The sequence below is a fragment of the Crinia signifera genome, chromosome 1, assembly GCF_055691185.1.
Source record: "Crinia signifera chromosome 1, ASM5569118v1, whole genome shotgun sequence".
Lineage (NCBI taxonomy): Eukaryota > Metazoa > Chordata > Amphibia > Anura > Myobatrachidae > Crinia > Crinia signifera.
Genome location: NC_139217.1, coordinates 167,783,602 through 167,805,525, shown reverse-complemented (window position 1 = coordinate 167,805,525; position 21,924 = coordinate 167,783,602). Strand labels below are relative to the sequence as shown.

General features: G+C 46.6%; 1 protein-coding gene across 5 annotated transcripts in view; it reads left to right on the top strand.

Moving 5' to 3' along the window:
- The window catches only part of ARHGAP24 (Rho GTPase activating protein 24), a 716,382-nt gene that overhangs the window by 687,703 nt on the left and 6,755 nt on the right, over nucleotides 1-21,924 (top strand). For all 5 annotated transcript variants that reach the window (XM_083176529.1, XM_083176535.1, XM_083176520.1 and 2 more), the window contains 3 exons: nucleotides 12,255-12,387; nucleotides 14,060-14,133; nucleotides 17,858-17,979. In XM_083176529.1, the coding sequence (XP_083032655.1) occupies nucleotides 12,255-12,387; nucleotides 14,060-14,133; nucleotides 17,858-17,979 (329 nt within the window). The remainder of the gene's footprint in view (nucleotides 1-12,254; nucleotides 12,388-14,059; nucleotides 14,134-17,857; nucleotides 17,980-21,924) is intronic.

Genomic DNA, 21,924 nt, shown 5'->3' with positions numbered 1-21,924 from the left:
TCACAAGATCCAGGAAGCATCCAACTGCTGGCAGCACGCTACCAGCGGTGATCAGGTAAGTATCAGGCAAGGTTCAGGTATGTATATCACGACAGAGTGGCCGGTGACCGCTCTGCACGCAATTCCAGACCGGAATGGCGTCTGCAGCGCAGTCACCATTAGTTTAAATGGCGCGCCTTGGCTGACCAAACGACGGACCAATCACAGCCTTGGGGGCAGGTGGGGTGAGGTGTCGTCGTCACCGATGACCCCCTCATGCCCCCTCACACCCGGCGGTGATTGACACCTGTGTTACCGAGCGTCTGATTCGCCGGTAACACAGGAAAACACTGCGAAAGGCTGTTCACATTGAACAGTCAATCACAGCGATCGCCGACGGGGGGGCGGCATCGCCGCCCCCCCTGGGCATGCAGGGACATGTCTGCTGTCAGGGACAGCAGACATCGTCCCTCTGTCACTGCGTCTCGAGACGCAGTGGCACTTTGAAGTCATGACCTATATATACATCATGTGTCGGGAAGTACATCCCGGCCATGACGTATATATACGTCAAATGTCGGGAAGGGGTTTAATGTAACTTAAACCAGACACTTGACTGAAGATGAGGAGATGGTGGAATAAGTTGTTTATGCATCTCAGATTCTTCCTTTTTTTATTTGTATAACATTTTTCGATAATTCAAAATATTGGATGACAGCTAGACACGTCATTCTCCTGTTAAAGGTGTTTCTTAGGGGCAGATTTATTAAGCTTGGAGAAGAGATAAAGCGGAGAAAAGTTAAAAGGAGATAAAGCACCAGCCAATCAGCTGTGTTTGAAAAAAGACAGTTGGGAGTTGATTGGCTGGTGCTTTATCTCCTTTTACCTTTTCTCCGCTTTATCTCCAGTTTATCTCTTCTCCAAGCTTAATAAATCTGCCCCTTAATTTGGTATTTTTGTGGTATATTAAGTGTTAATTATTTGGAACTATTATTTGGAAATTATGATTCTGTAGGTGTCTTATTGTTTTGTACTTTGGACTTGATTCAGGATGGCTCGCTAAGCAGCGGTCATTCGCTTAATGCTTAACGCCAACCATCGAATGATTTCCCCCCCCCCCCCCCCGTTCATACCTCGGGTATGTCCGAGAACAGGGTGGGCGCAGACGTCATGTGATACAACAGGGGCCAAGTAAGCTCATTGTATCATCATGCGATGCCCCCTCATGGAGGAATTAGCATACATTTGCATAGGGACATGGTCAAGTTAGTAGAAATTTGTCACTAGGCTCTGCCCTCTCCTCAAGCACACTGGAAATCTCTATAGTAATTTCTCCATTCTTCCGACATTACTAGGAAGTAGGCAGGATCATGGAGATGTGCTCAGTCTTCCAGGGCCGCGGAGGAGTACATGAAGGTCTATGAAAGTAGGCAAATATGATGTACATGTTCAGTTTCCATCAGGGCTCCCTCTCTGGCCAGCAGCCAGGCAGTGTATTAGGTAGCAGACTGACTCTAGCATTGCCAGAGTCTACTGCACATGCGCTGGTCTCTTGGAAAATGGAATGGCGGCCATTTTCATACTGTGCATTTGGAAATTGCAGAGAAGTTCACAGCCGCACCATTCTCTATGAGATGGGTGTAGACTGTAGAGCATACACACCCTGTTGCACTGCACTGCACACCCTGCATCCATTATAGATAAGCCACCGTTTGTATTTCCCCAAAGTGTAATTCTAGTTTCACTTTTTGCTGATTCCACCAATTACAGCCTATGTAGTGCAGCTAAGATGGCTGCTCTGCCTGGTACTTATGCGAGTAGGATGACCAATCTGTGGAACAGATTATTCTGTGTGCACCAGGTATACACATCCAAGATGTGAAATACTCTGTATTTCACATCTTGGAGTCCATGTGAATATTGTGTGCCAGAGATAGCTACTTCTCATTTCTTCTGTGATCATCTTACAGTACTTATACTACATGTACTTACCATAGCAACATTTCTTGGTACTGATTTGGATGCAGAACAAACTAAGAGTCTGGAACAGTACATATCTTTAAGCCTTCAGAGAAAGTGCCTATTACTTTTTTGTTTTGTTACACATGGTTTAGCAATTACCTACAGATTATGAAGCAAGTTCCTAGCTCAGCACAATCTTGGTGACTGTAAAACAGGCTAATTGGTCTCTTACTAAGGGATTTCAGTAATTAATTGTGGGAGTGTAGTGTAATTCTGCAGACTCCTACATACACACACAGTAATAAGAAACCATATTTTCTGGTTGTGTTACTTATGATCTTATAAATGACAATATAAAGTGACATTAACATTTCAACTGGATAAGTAAGACACTTAAGTCACAAACTCCAGGTATAAGTGTAGCCCCCTTTAGATCACACTGTAGACCCAGGTAACTGCTGGATCTACACAGGTTGAGGTGCAATGTGAATGCACCAAACCTAATAACCCGGGTCAAGCAACACAGAGTCTAAGAAGGGCTAAAGCTATGTCGCCCTGTGTATAATGGGTGGCCTGGATTTAGTGTGAAAGTAGGATCAATCTCTCTGAAAGCGGTGATCTAGCAAGGGCCTGATTCAGAGATGGACGCAAAGATAATCACAGCTGTAATCCCATATGTAGCGGGTTTGTGATAATAGGCTAATAATGACGCTGCCTGCTACTGTATAGAGATAACTACCGGTGGCCAGTGTTCCCTCTAAGCTGTGCGCACGTGCACGCGCACACAACTCGAAGAGCATGCGCACAAACATTACAACAGAGCGCACAAAGCAGCAGTGGTCCCTTTTTGCAGTTGTGTACTCAATTAATGTGTGTTTCACCCATTAACTACATTGTGTGCTGTGTTTTGAATGTTTAAATGTTTAATATCATTTTGAAGTAAAGTTAACACAAATGCTGAACGTCATTTTCCAGTTATGTATAAGTGACGCACAAAATTTTTAATTTCCTTCCAAAGTTGCACAGCCAAAATCTTTTGCCGCACACAGGCTGCGTAAAATTATAGGGAACATTGCCGGTGGCCTCACAAATCTAAACAGCTGTGCTTAAAGATGCAGCGCAGTTTGCAGATCCTTCACTAATTAACCAATTGAGTGACCAGAATGGGTGCACATAATGGCCGTGAGAAGCAAGACACTGCTGTCATGATGTTTGCATATACAGTGCCACACAAGAGGTTGATAAATAAAATGGAGGATCTGGGACTGGGTGTAAGAAACTGTAGATGAGTAAGGAACTGGCGGTGTAATAGAGAACAGAGGGTGGACATAAATGGCGCAGTATCAAATATGATACCAGTACTAAGTGGAGTGCCACAGGGGTCAGTGCTATGGCCCATTTTATTTAACATATTTATTAACGACATTGTGGAGGGAATACTCAGCAATGTTTCCATCTTTGCTGATGATACAAAACTGAGCAGAGTAATTAGATCAACCGAGGATGTCTCCACGTTTCAGAGCGATCTTAATAAATTAGATGAGTGGACAAAAAAGTGGAAAATGAGGTTCAATGTGGATAAATGCAAGGTTATGCACCTTGGGAGACATAACCAGTGTGCTAGTTATAACCTAAGTGTGGAGGCATTGGGTAATTCAGAACTTGAAAAGGGCCTAGGAGTCCAAATAGACAACAAGCTGGGGTGTAGTGCTCAATGTCACATAGCAACAAATAAGGCCAACAGGATACTGGCATGTATAAAAAGGGGTAAGGAAACTAGGGACTCAAAAGTAATTATGCCACTGTACAAGCATTGGTTAGACCGCATCTAGAATATGGAGTACAATTCTGGGCCCCACACAATAAAAAGGACATCATAGAACTGGAAAAAATTCAAAGAAGAGCAACAAAGCTAATCAGGGGAATGGAGAATTTAAGCTACGGGGACAGATTGAACAAATTGGGACTGTTTACGCTAGAGATGAGACGTTTAAGGGGGGACATGCTAAACATGTACAGATATATCAGGGGCCAATCTAAGGAACTGTCAGGCGCCCTTTTTACTGAAAGCCTTCCTTTCAGTAAAAAGGGCATCTGACAGTTCCTTATATTGGCCTAGAATATGTGGGCATGAGTTTAGATTAGAGGAAAAAAGATTTTGTTCCCTTAGAAGGAAAAAATAAATTTAAGGTCAGAGCAGCCAAACTATGGCACTCTCACCCTGGAGATGTGGTGTCAGCAGACACAATAAATACATTTAAAATTAGGTTGGACAAACATCTATTGGTCAAAAACATCCAGGGGTACAAACAATACTCATAATCTGTCTTTAAAGATATAAGAATACACTACATTTAACCAGTGGCGTAGCCTCCCCCCCATCACCGCAGGTTTACCTGTCTGTGCCTCCTGGCTTCAATTCTATGCAGACGGACCTCCCGCCATCGCCGCAGGCGTGTGTATGCCTGTCACTGTCCCCGCGCCAGGGACCTTGCGCTGCACTCTGCTGTGTGTATGGTGGGGAGCACGGGCAGCAGCTGCTGAGCGGGCAGGAGGCAGAGCCCCCGGGGGGGCAGGAGTAGAGCTGTATGAGCATGCCACTTCTCTGCCACCAATCCTTCTGCTGCTGCTGGAACCTGTCTGCGCGTCCCGGCTCCCCTCCTGGCTTCAATTAATTCTATGCAGACGGACCACGATAAAATGGCCTCCCCCATACCGCAGACAGTTTCAGTGAACTGTCTGCTTTATGGGGCGGCCAATTTTTCGTGGTCCGTCTCCATAGAATTGATTGAAGCCAGGAGGGGAGCCAGGACGTGCAGACAGGTAAGCCTGCGGGGGATGGGGGGCGGGGCCATTACTATAGCACCGCAGCCCCCCGGCGCCCCCACATGCACAGCGCCCCCCCCCCCCCCCCCCGCGACCGCGGGGGCTGCGGTGCTATAGTTACGCCACTGCATATAACAAGGGATGAAGCTAGTATATCACACTCGCTATAGGTTGAACTTGATGGATGCAATTCTTTATTCAGCCTTAACTACTATGTAACTACGTATATGGGATCATAGTCACAGCCTGAAACCTGAAAATGGTCGTGACCTGACAGTATTTCCTGGGCATCCCCATAGTAACTCTGTGCATTCCCCTGCAAACACTGGCATGGCGATGCCTGTTTGGGGCGAGCGTCTGACGTCACATGGCATTAGCGCCCACCCCCCTAATTTGGCGATCTGCGGCCATAATGAAAGGCAGTTTAGACTGACTTTTATTAACGAATGGCAGAAAAATCATTAGCTGGTGAGCGACCGTGGAAGGATTTTTCAGCCGTGCGCCGCATACGTGTGTATGTGTTAGTGTACACATCACCTCTCATGCTACCGAGCGGATTTGCGTGGCGGGGATTCGGCCAGGAAGCGAGTGGCGCTTACCTATTTGCTAGGCTGCGATTACACACCAACATGTCTGAATCAGTCCCCAATTGTTCTTCTTTACACAAGTTAGCCTTTACAAGTATGGTCCTATTCACTGTTAAAGAACAACCACAGGGGGGAATTTAATTGGGTGCAATTTGGTTAAGCGTAGTAAAAAAAAAAATTGCGTACCTCATGTCCAGGCATGTTGGCATGTCATTAGGCCCCACCCCCATGATGGAATTTGTATTATATTACCAACGCCCCCTCTGTGAGAACCAGTGATTCCTTGTTTTATCTGAATATTCGGTACTTGTTTCCTAGCACGGCCACAATCGTATGGATCGTGTACCTTTAAGTTAAGGTACACGATCCATACGATGGACCCGATTTCCTTTGAAATCAGGTCCATTTGGCCGGCTAGGACAAAATATCGGGGGCATCGCGTCGGTCGGGACCGTTAACAATGGTCACGACGCGACCGACGCGATGCCCGCGATTTCCCCATAGGCTTCAATGATAAAAAATATTTTAACATTGAAATCGTGTCGGGAAAGGTAAAATATCGGGGGCATCGCGTCGGTCGGGACCATTAACATAGGTCCCGACGCGATGCCCCCGATTTTTCCATAGGCTTCAATGTTAAAAGATTTTTTAACATTGAAATCCTTAAAAAATGTGAAAAATGTGAAATGGGCCAATATGACCCATTTCACATTATAGATGTCCCCGTCGTCACCCCACGATAGACGCCAACCCGAAGCGTGGCGAGCGCAGCGAGCCCGCGAGGGGCGGCGGTGCGCGTCCTCCGACCTTTTCATTCCCCTACTATCCACGTCGGCGTGGAGTTGAGAATAGAATAGTGTGGCGAGCGCAGCGAGCCACCGAGCCCGAAGCGTGGCGAGCGCAGCGAGCCCCGCGAGGGGACGCGTATAACTTCACAGGTATACGCGTCCCCTCGCGAGGCTCGCTGCGCTCGCCACGCTTCGGGCTCGGTGGCTCGCTGCGCTCGCCACACTATTCTATCCTCAACTCCACGCCAACGTGGATAGTAGGGGAATGAAAAGGTCGGAGGACGCGCACCGCCGCCCCTCGCGGGCTCGCTGCGCTCGCCACGCTTCGGGTTGGCGTCTATCGTGGGGTGGGGTGTACGCCGTGACATTTGGGGGGGTTGGGAATATTTTACATTGAATCCAATGTAAAATCGGGTCCCAGGGACCCGATTTACATTTCATTAAAAAAAAAAATCGGGTCCAAAATCGGTCGGTCGCGTCGATCGCATCGCATGCGACCAAATCGCATGCGATGCGATCGACCCGATTTTTCCGACACGACCACCCCGATGTAAATCGGGGTGGCCGTGCTAGGAAACAAGTACCGAATATTCTGCCCGCTTCCCTACAAAATGGGTGGAATGCAGGAGGAATACACCCACTTCTGATGTTGTGGAGGACAACCCCAAAAAATGTCACTGTCCCGCAACTTCCGGGAGAGTAGGTAAGTATGCATCAATGTGATTAAAATAGTGCAATATTATTGTATGTCGTATTTACTAAATCAGGGAGAATTTAAATAGCAAAGTATTCATAATGATTCTTGTTTGTACTGTACTCCATATCAAGAGTATGTTTCTTCACCAGTAAAGTTATACAAGGGCAGTAGAAGCACAGCAGCAGTGAGAGAACATATTGTACATTCAGTAACCTGTAATTAATGTTCTCAGGACTGGTTGAGGGCAAGTGGTGAACTTCGTGCAAAGTAATCAGCCCTGACCAGCACTTACACGGAATGTGTATATCATAGTGAATGCAGCACCAGCCTGAGGGACCTATTCATGAAAGAAACAAAGATCTTTACAGATTGTGAAACATAGAACTTTAATACATACTGCAGATTGTGGATAACATGCAAAGACATGCAAAGACCTAAATAAACAATTTGGAGTAATAGTTACTTTATATGATAAAGTTAATATATTTGTCAAAAAGTAACCCTACCTCTACCTGATCTAATTAGTAGTTTTAGCTTACAGTTTATTAATTTCTCATTGTGTACAACGTTATTCAAATGGGATGTGCAGTTTAGTACATCAGATATATTTTATAAGGATAAATTGTAATTTTGTCAACATTTTCCATTCAAGAATTTTGCTGCTGGTACATTCTGCCATCTAGTGGTACTTGTGTTCTTTACATGTGTCTCGTGTATGACTTTTTTTGTAATACTCAGATTATTATCATTATATTATATTATTATCATTATTTATCCTACTGTTTGTGTATGCACCCAAACGTGCATAAAATAAACGTATTTAATTTTGTAGTACCATGAAATATCCAAATATAAATAGCTACAAAACAACATTTTTACCAGAATGTGCTAGCAGAGGCTTCCAGTCACTATGAAGACATTCACTATGTTGACATTCAGAATGTTGACACCATAATGTCTAATGTTGCAGAATGATGTAGGCCAATCAGTCGAAAAAAAATGGATGACCATCGATAGGTAAAAATATCAATGGTCATCCATTGCATAGTTTAACACTATTGATGGGCAGTTGACCTATTGCCATCTATGGCAACCATCGATGGCAATGGCAATGATGGCCATCCCTATTCTGCACCTCTGACTGGGAGGAGATGCACGCTGCCTCTGCACCTTGCTCCCTCTACTGTCAGATAGCCCAGCGGCAGTCTGTTTCTCTAACAGGAGGCAGCTGCAGGGAGCCACACAGCCACAGTCTGCCGGAGGCTGTGTATAAAATTGGAGATCTTGGTGGGCAGGGGTGTTTTAGCCTTATGCAGGGCCGTTTCTAGAGGCGGACAAGCCGTGCAGCAGCCCGGGGCGCCGCACGGCTTGTCCGTCTCTAATAAACAGCCGGGGCGCCCGGCAGCTCCCCCCAGCACCGCCTCCCTTGCTCTCCCTCCCAGCTCGCCTCTCACGGTCACCGCCGGTGTCCGCCGCCGGCGCCGCTGATTAATTTCCCAGGGGAGGGGAGGGGAGCGCATCGTGCGTCTCCTTCCCCTCTCTCACTATGTCACTGGGCTGTCAGCCAATCAGGAGACAGCCCGCGATGTATAAATGGCTGACAGCTCAGTGAAGGGGAAGGAGAGAGATGTGATGCGCTCCCCTCCCCTCCCCAATGAAGATGAAGATGAAGAAGAGGCAGCAGCACAGGCGATGGAAGCAGGGGGAGACGCAAACAGTGAGTCACTGTATGCTGCTTCCGGCACTGTGGGGCATATTTGGCACTGTGGGGGCATATATCTGTGGCACTGTGGGGGGGCATATATCTGTGGCACTGTGGGGGGGGCATATTGGGCACTGTGGGGGCATATTTCTGTGGCACTGTGGGGGCATATTTGGCACTGTGGGGGCATATATCTGTGGCAAAGTGGGGGCATATATCTGTGGCAAAGTGGGGGCATATATCTGTGGCACTGTGGGGGCATATATCTGTGGCACTGTGGGGGCATATATCTGTGGCACTGTGGGGCATATTTGGCACTGTTGGGGCATAGCTGTCACTGTGGGGGCATATATGTGTGGCACTGTGGGGGCATATGTGTGGCCTTTGGGGGAATAGCTGTCACTGTGGGGGCATATATGTGTGGCGCTGTGGGGGGCATATCCAGCACTGTGGGGGCATATATGTGTGGCACTGTGGGGGCATATATGTGTGGCACTGTGGGGGCATATTTGGCACTGTGGGGCATACCTGTGGGGAATATTTGGCACTGTGGGGGCATATGTGTGGCACTGTGGGGGCATAGCTGTCACTGTGGGGGCATATATGTGTGGCACTGTGGGGGCATATCTGGCACTGTGGGGGCATATTAGTAAACGGCATCAGTTGTGCGGCAGCGGCTCGTGGGGCATAATGTGTAATGGGCATTACGGTGTGGGGAGTATTGCGTAATTGCCATCCCAGTGTGGGGTGTAATGGGCATCACAGTGTGGGGTCTAATGGGCATCATGGTGTGCGACATAATGTGTAATTGTCATCACGGTGTGCAACAAAAATGTGTAATTTTTATCACGGTGTGCGGTGTAATATGTAATTGGCCTCATAGTGTGCGGCATAAGGTGTACTTGTCATCACGGTGTGCGACGTAATGTGTAATTGTCAATACGGTGTGCAGCGTCGTGTGTAATTGGCATCATGGATAAATAGTGTATAATGATTTAAGTAGCCTGTCATTGTTTGACCTTGATCTGTGAGGCGTACTAGGTGTGATGTAAGGTAATTGTTTTCCTGCCAGGCCAAGCCCTTATATTAAGCCACACCCCCTTTTGAATTAAGCCACACCCACTATTTCGGCGCGCGCCTTCGGCGCGCGCAATTTCGTCTATTCCATGTTATGTATTTGGGGGGGGGCGCATTTTTTTTTCCTGCCCTGGGAGCTAAATTGTCTAGAAACGGCCCTGGCCTTATGTAAAAAGTGTCTTCTGGCTGTGGTATGACACCGATGGCCAAGAACCTGGTGCTGGTTATAGAAATACGGGGGGGGAGGGGGGGGAATGAAATGGACATCCCCCTGTATTTCTGCAACCAGGACTCAGTGAGCCCGGGGCTGGTTAAAGCCGGGCCAGAGGACCCCACACCAATCGTGTTTTTTTTTTTTTCAATTAATTTTTGATTTTCTGACAGGAGCGGAAGTATCCCTCAGAGCTGGTGGTGAACTATTGACATTTATGTAATGGCTTCATCAATTAATATGTTCAGCTTGCCTCAGACGGAGGAGGAGGCTATCGACTTCTTTCAACGACATGATCTCCTTCCGATGGCGCAGAATTGCGCAGATGGGCATGCAATGCGCCTATCAGTGAAGGAATGTATGTGGCGTGCCATGTTAAAGCGTGCGGCTCAAGGTGAGCCTCAGAGCGGCCCACTGGTTTTCAGAGTGCCGGTTATCCTTTGTGACTTTGGTGCGCTTTATATATTCATGGGCCCAGGAGCTGACATCCATTGAGTACTGTCAGCAACAGCTGGACATATCTAAGAAGAGTGCTGTTTTGTATAACAGATGGATGAGGGAGGCTTGCACGATGGACCTCATGGTGCAGCCGCAACGCCGTATCGGCGGTCATGGCCACATCGTTATTATTCGTTAAAAGGAGTCATTTTGGCCGTCTGTTACCCCAGCAGTGGGTTTTGGGGGGAATTTGCAGGGAAACTGGACAGTGTTTTCTCACCATGGTGCCCAGACGCGATGCCAGCACTTTGATGGTGGCTATTATTGATACTATAGAGCCAGGCACCACAATTTACACGGACTGCTGGAGGGCGTACAGCACTGAACAGCTGGAACTTGCAGGTTATCAGCACGCCCAAGTTAATCACCATTTTCATTTCATAGACCTATCCACAGGGGTACATACCCAGAATGTGGAGAGAATGTGGGGCGCATGCAAATGGCGCAATAAGCGCCACAGAGGCACAGCATGCCACATGCTCCAATCATATTTGCAGGAGTTTATGTGGTGAAAGACATTGGGTGGGGATAACCCATTTCATCGCATCCTGCGAGCACTTACGCTCCTCCCTAGGGATGATTAACTGATTTTTTACTAATTAATGTTTTACTGTTTAACTTGATTCATTGTTCTTATTATCATTATTGTTCTTCTTATTATCATTATGTTATTATCTTCTTTATGGTCTTATTATCATTATTGTTCTTATTATCATTATGCTATTTAATTCTTTTAAGTAAATTACAGTTCTTAGTTAACACATGTCATCATTATTGTGTCAGCTGTATGATTTTGCAGGTGTGAATGTGTTCCTAAACCACCCCCACTATCCACGCCACTCCGAAGCGTGGCGAGGGGCGGTGGAACGCGTCCTCCGACCTTTTCATACCCCCACTATCCACGTCGGCGCGGAGTTGATCTTATAAAGTGTGGTGAGCGCAGCGAGCCACCGAGCCCAAAGCGTGTCGAGCGCAGCGAGCCCCGTGAGGGGACGCAGAATACATGTAAAGTAATCCGCGTCTGCTCGCCACGCTTCGGACTCGATGGCTCGCTGCGCTCGCCACACTTTATAAAATCAACTCCACGCCGACGTGGATAGTGGGGGTATGGAAAGGTCGGAGGAAGCTCTGTGCTCGCCACGCTTCAGGGTGGCGTGGATAGCGGGGGGGTCCGCAATCTCATGTAATGGTATAGTAAAGTAAATGGCATTGCACCCTATAAAATCGCATGCGATGCAATGCAATGCGATTTCCTAACGCAGAATCGCCTGCTAAGCAATTTGCTTAGTGGGCGCCCTGCTAGGAAACAAGTACCAAAAATTTATACAGAGAAGTATCGTGCGGATCTGACTGATCTGTGCAATGCTGGCGGCTCGTACGTATTTGGCTGCCATATACTCGGCAGCCAAATACCAATGGCTTCATCATTGGAAAATACGAATCCAGAGAATACGTCAGCTTATGTGCTGTATTCACCATTCGTATTTTTGGCCGATTGAGGCCGATCCCGGTCATACTCCTTCGTAATGTGCCTTCTTAGTAAATCTCCGCCTATGTGAGTAGTTGCACCGGTCCTCTTCTATTTTTTAAGGTATATCGGACTAGTATAAAAAAAAATCTAATACACCAGATTCTGATTTATTCTTTTGCTTTCTCAACTGCCTGTTTAATATTGAATAAGCTTTTCAAATTTCACGCAGTGCCTCTGTCAGTAGGGACTTGTTCTTAGATAAATGCTAAATATACAAATTAATTTTATTTGGCGTGACTGGAAATGCAGACAAAAGAAAAACAGAAATGGGGTTTAGTTTGCAGTTGTAGGGAAATGATATTGAAATGTGTGGTATAGCTTGGGATGTGTACTAGGGATTTGCAGACTGCTGCTTTATGTACATTAACCTCTTCTTGCTTCTTCTGTTATCTGCAGTAATACAGATGTCCACACCGTTGCCTCCCTTCTGAAGCTGTACCTGCGAGAGCTGCCGGAGCCTGTCATTCCATATGCAAAGTTTGAGGATTTTCTGTCATGTGCAAAACAGCTCAGCAAAGAAGAGGAGTCTGTAAGTAGTGGAGGAACGGTGCATGATCTCTGTTGTCAGATGCACTATGCATTATGTTATGTGTTAAGGTCATTTATTGTCTTGTCTCCCTGTATTGTTCCTTTGTACGGCGCTGCGAAACACTTGTGGGCCTTATAAATAAAATTATAATAATAATAATAATAATTTATTGTGTGGAAAAAGGAGCTTTTAAAGACAATACTCACAATACTTAATTCTCAGATCCTTCAGGGCTTTTACGTTCAAGGCCAGTGTCTGCAGAGTATTGCACAGGAATCCTTCTGCGATAGCTTCTCCATGCTAAGCGTAGGGAAGCTATTTACCACAAGATGAAGAAGGGCCTAACTGTCAGGATGGCAATAACAAATGCGTAAAGAAAAAACTTATTTAAATGAATGTGCCCGTGGTTGCTCAAGACTGGGCTTCTGGTGCATTGTTCCTGTGTGACCCAATAATGCCACATCATTCATCAGCAGTAGGGACCATTGACTAATTGACTATTCAGTGTAACCCAGTATTGCCATGCCACGCTTCAGCAGTAGGGGCCACTGACATGTTGGTGTAACCCAGCAATGCCTCACAGGGGAGGATTGGTAATGAAATTCGTCCCGGGAGAAATCCTAGAGCAGCCCGGGGGGAGGGGGGGTGTTTCCCTTTGGTCGGTGTTGCCATGGGGGGGCTTTTGATAATCGGTGCTGACGGGTTGCCGAGGGGGTTTTATCGATGTGAACGGGTTGCCGGGGGGCTGCTGCCCGGTTCCCAGGGGGGGGGTGATGCCGGGGTGCTAACGGGTTGCCGGGGTGCTAACAGGTTGCCGGGGAGGTTGCTAATGGGTTGCAGGAGGTGGGGTGGGGGTTGGTGCTAACTGTTTGTAGCCGCTCACTTACCGGCTGCCTCTCTTCAGTGTCGGCAGAGGTCCAGGGACAGCCTGGCTCTGATAGTAGGAGCGGGGTGGAGTCAGTGCCGGGCAATACCACTCTGTGCTGCACGACTGAACACATGAGGAGCACCGCAAAGGACAATGGGAGGAAGAGGAGCTGTTGCATTGGGCAGTAGATCTCCTCTAGGACCACCGGGCGCTGCCATCTTTATTACTGGCAGCCTTCCCAGAAATCCCACTTGCTGTTAGCGGCCCGGCCAGGGGAGACAGCAGCGGCCTGGGCAGGGGGAAAACCGGCCAAATCCGGACCGGCCCACCGGGAAATGGCCCGGTTTCCCGGTGGCCAATCCACCCCTGATGCCTCATCACACATCAGCAGTAGAGACCACTGACTACACGTGTAACCCAGCAATGCCATGTCACTTATCAGCAGTAGGGACCACGACTGGCTGGTGTAACCTAGCAATGCCACATCATGCATCGCAGTAGGGTCCACTAATTTGCCAGTGTGATCCAGCAATGCCACATCACACATCAGTAGAAATCACTGATTTGACAGTGGGACCCAGCAATGCCATGTTACAAGTCCTGGTGCTCTAGGCTGCAGCCTAATCAGCCTATTGGTTAATCAGGCACTGTGTGTTCTCATGTGCACAGTTTCAGTACTTGCTGTTTTTTATTTATACCAAACTCAGTACAGTTTTGCATCTCAGCTGCAGTAGTCCATTAACACAGCTTTGTGTTTTACAGTATGTTAATAACAATCATAACAATGTTTATTGTGCTTTATAGGGTTTGGCAGAATTAGTGAAGCAAGTGAAAAGTCTCCCTCCAGTCAATTACAATCTACTGAAGTATATTTGTAGGTAAGCCTCCAATGTACGGTCATGTTACGTCACGTGTTACATGTACAAATAACTGAATAAACAAATACAAAATCCTCATGATGAAAAACATATGGTTTGTGAAGTACCTCCTGGAGCTGTAACGAATGATAAAAATTGGTGATTAAAGGCTGGGTAAACATAATTAAGTGTGTACCCAGTTTAAAGGATCCAATGGATAGTAGCACATTAAGCAGAAAGAGACTCACCACCGGTCCTTAGATCTCTCCAGGTAGCTATCCTTGGTGTGTTACAAAATATGTGAGAACGCCATATCATGGTGCGCTGAGACACAAGATGCCATGCAGCTCACAGCCCACCTTCTGTAAGGTACAGTAAAGTACTATATGGCCAACTGTTTGATAGGCTTCATGTCATGAATTCACCTGCACTGTGTAACACTGTGGGGTGCAATTGCGTGTCTCAATAGTGCACTGGTCACATTGTGTTCCGTATGGTAAAGAGCTTTACAAAATTTGTAACATAATCTTGTGCATGGATGCTGATCTTGACATTTGGGACTCCTTGTTCAGACATATTTGGTTGCATGTGATGTCAGAACTGGCAAGCATGAAGTATGGCACTTCATTTGTGGGCGTTATTTTCTTTCTCCTGACTTTCAATCCACTCTAAAACCAAAATTCAAGCCCAGTTGGGAATTAGTTGAGCAATAGATTGGTTAACTGCGCCTAGAACGTACAATAGAAACATGCAAACTCCCCAAAATGTGTTGACATCCAACTCTTCTTCAGGCCCTATATGTCATGTGCACAGATAATGTTTGTTGTACACTTGGGGAAAGTTCCTCAGGTGCTCAGGAAGTTGTCAGTAACAGATTTGCTAATTCTGTTCCAATAATACGAGTAACAGCATCACTGTAGAACTATTGATCATTAGGCTGGTGAAATATATCAGTTTCAAAAAATATCTTGAGACTTAAATTAAATGCCTGAACTGCTGACCATGTAATTAGAATATAACAATAATGCTGAATCAATAAAAATGTATAGGTTAAACAAATTATAATCAATGAGAATCATGATGGTTCATTGATAAACTGGCAATATGAGGCCATATTTTAGTTGATAGTACTGTAGTTTTCCTGATCACACATGGGAAAGACCTATTATTAATAATCTGTAGTTAATTGACATTAATTTGAGCAGGTTGCAAGGCATTGAAATGAGCGATTGTTAGTGTATACTGTTTCTAAAGGTTTGTTTTATTTCTATTATAAAGTAGACATGTAGTAAGTCATTTTTGAATATACCATAGTAAATGTTTGCAAGCATCATTACATCTATTCTCTACTTGATACTGTTGAAGATAAACTAAGTGGACCATTTGTAGATAATGTGCATAAAGGATATAAAGTTTGTGCAAATCTGGAAATAATAAGGTGTGACTGCAGAAACCAGTCTTCCAGATCTCAGCAAGCTCATAGACAATGATCTATTTCTGAGTTCCAATTACTACCTCTTTTTTTTTTTTTTCACCATTTAATGACTGCTAAGTTTCTTTCATATATCAGGCCTATCTATACATCCAAAAGTCAAATTAGACACTCAAACTGTTCAAACAGTATAGTTATTCACATTTTTTAGGTGTGACAAAATTGAGCTTTCAAATGGTAACGGTCAAGAGTATGGGTAGTACAGATGGTGAAATGGTTAGCATTACTGCCTCACAGCACTGTGGTCATGGGTTCTATTCCCACCAAGATAATCATTAGTTTAAAACAAAATGCAGTCCATGGGGACTATAATCTGGATCAATTTATTAAGCTTCACTTTTTGAGACTGTCCCCAATAGTTTACACCATCTGATTATGACATTAGCAGCAGCAGCACTGAAGAGGACTATTTGGATCCCTCCCCATGCAGGCTGGAGTGCACACTAAAGACATCATGTTCATTTGGCTGCAATAAGTTCGCTGGGATAGATCTGTCAATAATATTATCTTGTATAGACTCTTATCAGAGACAGTGTCTGACAAAACTCATTGCTGTGAATAGCAGTGATAAACCGACCCCTGAACCCCTGAAGTTTTTTAAATGAAGAAGTAGGGATATCAACTTCTATATTTCTACAACAAAATATTTGGGATTTATAAATTACAATTCATGGATAAGAAATAGTGTAAATGGATAAGAAACATTGTACAATGTTTTTTTTTTTTTTTTTCATTTTAAATTTGTCATCAACTGTACAATTGCAGTTTTGGTGACCAGCTTGTTTCCTCTCACTGGGGTACCTATAGATTTAGTAGTAATGTTGGATAGTTTATGGACTTGGGTACTTTACCTTTCATCATCAATAATCCTGAATATAGGGGGCTATTTTGGTTCACTCTTTCTGACAAATTCCTTCTTAGATGGACAAAACCATGGCCCTTATTCTGATCGGTGCGGATATATCCGCGTGCGTTCGGCCCGCCGATGTTTTGTGTCTGCGCATGTGCAGAGGCGTCTCTGCGCATGTGCAAGCGGGGCGTACGGCCAAATGTGAACACTCCGAACAGGGGGTGGAGAGGGGCGTGAAGGGCTATTTGGGCTCATTACCATATGCATACGCCCCGCGTTTCATGGGAGTTCCCATGAAAACGCTGGGCGTACGTATGGGAATGCGGCCGTGACGCACGTGTAGGGGGCGGACATATGACATCACCGGATGTCAGCTGCCCGCCCAGATCTCTGCTTTTGCACGGAAAAATGTCCGTGTGGTCTGAGGTTGCGGGTGCTGGTGGAGCACTCGGTCCTGCATTCGATGGTCTGCGACCATCGAATGATGGGGGAGGTTCCCTTAGATGGAGGAGGCGTATTCCGTGAAAAATACACGTGCGGTCCGTTCGGACAGCTTCTTACCGCATACGGACGGAGTTGGCGATCCATATGGAAGGCGGGGTTTCGCACGCACGGTCCTGGCCGCATAATCGGCTCCGACCGCACCGATCAGAATAAGGGCCCATGTGCACTGCAGGGGGGCAGATGAAAAATGTGCAGAGAGAATTAGATTTGGGTGATTTGTTTTGTTTCTGTGCAGGGAAAATACTGGCTGCTTTATTTTTACACTGCAATATAGATCTCACTTTGAAGTAAAACCCCACCCAAATCTAATTCTATCTGCAAATGTTATGGGCGCCGGATGGGGTCCCGACAGTCATTTAACCGACTCGGGATCCCGACTGTTAAAACACCGACAGACGGGTTCCTGACGGCCACCGGCTATTCTCCTTTGTGGGGGTCCACGACCCCCATAGAGGGAGAATAGAATAGGTGGCGAGCATAGCGAGCCACCGTGCCTGCAGCGTGGTGAGTGCAGTGAGCCCACAAGGGGCTTTGTTGCGCTCACCATGCTGTCTGAGTCCGTCCAGTCGGGATCCTGACTGTCGGAACCCTATACCACACCCCATGTTATATCTGCCCCACCTGCAATGCACATGGTTTTGGCCATCTAAGAAGGAATTTGTCAGAAAGAGTGAACAAAATAACCCCCATAGTCACAAACACTGCTCTGTAAGGTATAGATCACTAAAACTGTGCTGTAGATCACGTACTCCAAGGTAAATTGGGGTACGTGATTTGTTAGGAGATCATTTCCTGTCCATCAGATTCATTGTCCACCCTTTTCAAGTAGTTTATTGTATGGAAGAAATGTGTTTAGTCCTGCACTCTAGCTAACTGCAGCTGTCCTATATGTGTGACAGGTTCCTGGATGAAGTTCAGTCTTACTCTGGAGTAAACAAAATGAGTGTACAGAACCTGGCGACAGTATTTGGTCCCAACATCTTACGCCCCAAGGTGGAGGATCCAATGACTATAATGGAAGGTAAGTTAAATCAGTATATAGTTTTACAATTAGCAAGGGGTCTGCATCCTATTAGGGTTATGTATGAATCTAAAAATCATTGCAATTGGCATAGAAACTGGACATAATTGGTTTTAGTAAACAAAACAAACAGTGTGTCATTTTTAATAGCCAACCAAATTGAAGATGCAGTGATCTACCGTATACAATGTTTGTTGTGTGCATGTTACCAGGGCTGTGGATGCCTGTGTGTGGCATCAATTCACATTGCTGACAGGAGGCTGGGGGCTTGTTCCAAGCATGGGGATCGGCAGTCCCGGCGTGTCTTATGCCAGTCCCGGTGCTTGGAGTTGATTTCATCTCCAAGCGCTGCCCCCTGCATCCGCGTGCAGTGTAACTGGTGCCCAGGTCGGCACCACAGTGTAAATGGGGCAAATCCCGGATCCGACCTGGGCCCTTATTCTGATCTGTGCGGATATTCCCGCATTCTTACGGAGCGGTCCGCACGCCACGGTGTTTTGCCGCATGCGGCCATCGTCCGTAGAAACGCCCACGTGTCCTCCGCATTCGGACGGACTCACTCTTTAAGAACAGGGCGTGTTTACGGACGACATACAAACCATGCGTGTGCGGGAGAAACACTCCGATTCGGCACGGTATTACAGAGTATTACAGAGTATGCTCGGGAATACCGCATCCGAACGGGAGCCAAGCGGTGCTACCGCACGTAAGCGGAGGATTTACGCCAAACAACCCACTATGAAGTATCTTCTGCAAGACATCACATGACCCACTTATTCAATTACCTATCCTCATAAAAAACTGCTTATTTGGAATTGGAATCAATTAGATTCCAATATATCCTTACAAGCATGCCTAACACATGCATAGCACACATTAACCCTTACAGCAATTGAAGTGCAATGGTTTCAATTAAAGCACTGACAAGCGTCCTATTAGTGAGTAATGAGTAAAGGAGTAGATTGTTATTGGGTTCAGGTGTTAATGGTTGTAGTCATTAGGCGTACGTTCGCCTACCGCATGAACGAGTGGTGTCCGCAAAGCAATAGTACACTTGTGGACACCGCACATTTCAGCCCTTTTTGCTCGCGTGCATTCGGAGTGGTTTCCGAATGTACGCCCCCCAACATAAGTGTACTCCCCCGTGTCCGCCCATGTTTCCGCCCCGTTTTGCCCACTTTGAAACTACGCCCATGTGTCATTCCGCATGACGCCCATAATACGCCCCTATTTCCCGACTGATTGCGGTGACCAGTTTTGGACGGGCTTTGTCCGAACTGGTACCGAGTCAAGGCGTGGCACATGCGCGTAGCGTTCTCCACGCATGCGCAGACGCCGTAAAGACGCGATCCGTAAGAACGCGGTAAAGTCCGCATCAATCAGAATAAGGGCCCTGGATTGGAACCGTGTTCTTTTTGGTGTAAAAGTGGTATTATTCTAAAATAGGCTTTCTTGTGCTTAATGATAAGAACAATATTGAGGGCCAGAATGGCTTCTCATATTGGAAGCAGCCTCATCTGCAGCATAAATCACCTCTTTCAGAGGATTTAGCGAACTTCTCCATAATAAATAGGCACCTCAACCCCTAACTTAAGCATACTGCAGTAATATACAATTTAAATCTCATATTATATGAACATTATAATACAGTCTTTGGAACCTATTGTGTTTTAAATAAATGAAACGGCTCATTCTCATTTTTTTTTTTTTCAAGTGACAACCTATACACCAGTCTATTACAGCTGTATAGGAAATCTATATATCTGTAACTTATTAGATACAATCAGGGCCAGCGCTACCACTAGGCAGCTTTAGGCAGCTGCCTAGGGCAGCGGCCACTGGAGGGCGCCTCTTCAGCCCAACAATTGAGTAAAATATAATTGTGGCAGCAGCATTCTAAAAACCGTCCCTGGTCCCTGCTGCTGGCGATGGCTGCCTAGCGCTGCTACCGCTGGTCGTGAGACACTGGTCCCAGAAGATCCCGCCCGCCCCTCACCATTGGCGTCAGTGGGGAACAGTGGCAGCAGCGCTAAGCAGTCAGCGGCTGCAGCAGGGACTAGGGACGGGTCTCCCCACCAGCTGAGCTGCAGAAGGAACCGCTGCACGGGTCCTGACCCGTGCAGCGGTGAGTGGCACCAGAGAGGTGAGTGTCACGAGTGGCCTCCTATACCCCCCGCCACCCCCCCCCCCCCCCCAGCCCCGGGGAATGACGCGGCGCAATTACCGGCACCCCCAATATACAGCGGCTGGGTGAGCATCGCAGCATCCATCCCCTCGCCGCAATCACCAGCACCACCCCCCTCCTATACAGCGGCCGGGGGGGCGGGTGAGCACCGGAGTGCCCCCCCCCCGCCTTGGGCACTCCGTTGTCTCGCATCGGCACTGGATACAATATTATACCTCTTATAGGCCCAGAGTGTTTGCTGCTGATATAGAATTACATTATGTAAATACAGTAATATACAAAACCCTGTATTATTTGAAATGTGGGTACAATTAATACTTTCTCCACACTATTGTATCTTCTTAAAGAATAGCTTAGCATTAGTAGGAGGACTAGAGTGGAATTCTAGTGTGTTCTGTAATACAGTGTTCGTTTTCATTTAGTTAACTCCTGAGTGTCCACTGTCAGTGCTCAGAATGCTTTTCGTCATTGGTACTGTATACTTACATATTATGCAGTTCACCATCCAAATTCATATTAACTGTAGCTACTCAGAGGACAGGCTACAACTGGATGTGGGATTTTGAAATGATAAGATTGAGGATCTGGAGGATCAGTTGGCAACTTAGGCAGCTGGAACCTATAGAATCTGAGACACATGTTCCAACCATTCTGTAGCACTGGGATCATGACACAATTATAGATAGTGTTGTATAAATTATATTATGCATTGATTTCTTGCCAATAAAAACATCAGCATAATAACATCCTTCCCATAGGCGAATCTAGGGGGTGGTCCGGGGGTGCACAGGACCACCCATTAGCCCATTTTGTAGCTGAGGGATGGGGCTTTCCAACGAGCCCAGCCCCGTGTCTCTAGCCCCCTGGGAACCGGAGATACTGCCAGGCAAAGCTGGAACGTTTTCCCTATAGGATAACATGGGACCCGCTAATTCCGACCCGCACCCAGTTCAACAGCTGCCAGTTCCCCCTTCGGCATCACTGAAGCTCGAGGTTGATGTCAGTCAAACCCAAATCGCTGGGCCTTCAATCTGATACCAGGCTGGATCCATATGGGTTAATTGGTTCCAGGGATATTGAGGTTAAACCGTTTTTTTTTTTGTTTTTTTTTAATTTCTTAAAATGTCATTTCATGACTGTTTATGTTCTTTGAGGGCAGATTTCTCTGGAACCAAACAGCCCAGTTTCACGGGACCAAAAATCATTCGAAGCCAACTCAAAAGTTCTTCAATATGATACTGGTCTCATGTAAATGGGTCAGTTGGTTCCGAAGATATAGCTTGTTGGTTAAAGGGGGGTAGGGAGAGGGGAGTGTTTGTCTCTCCCCCTCACACCAGAAAATGCAGGGACTAGGCTGGTGTATAAGGGGTCACCTGGGAATGTCCCTGCATGATCCTGGTACCACATTCCTGGGTAAATCCCTGCATTTCCTGTTGTGAAAGGGGTATTATTTCAAACAGCCGTGACCTGCAGTGCTCTGAATACAGCCGGGCAGCCCCCTGCTCTCTTCCCAGCTGTCAATGACTGTCATCCCAGCAGCTTCCGCTCCAATTCTTCTCCCCGCTTTCACCTTAGCCCGCCCCCCTTAATCATGTGGTGCCGGTGCCCGGTGTGCTACCCCGACATCACGCACAACAGCGCGCATAATATTTCAAATGTCCACTCGGCTAGAGGGGACACCAGGAGGGGAGTGGGAGCGTGCTCTGCGCTGCGCTCTGCTCCTCTCCCCATAGAAGCAGCTGCACCGCTCTCCATCTCTC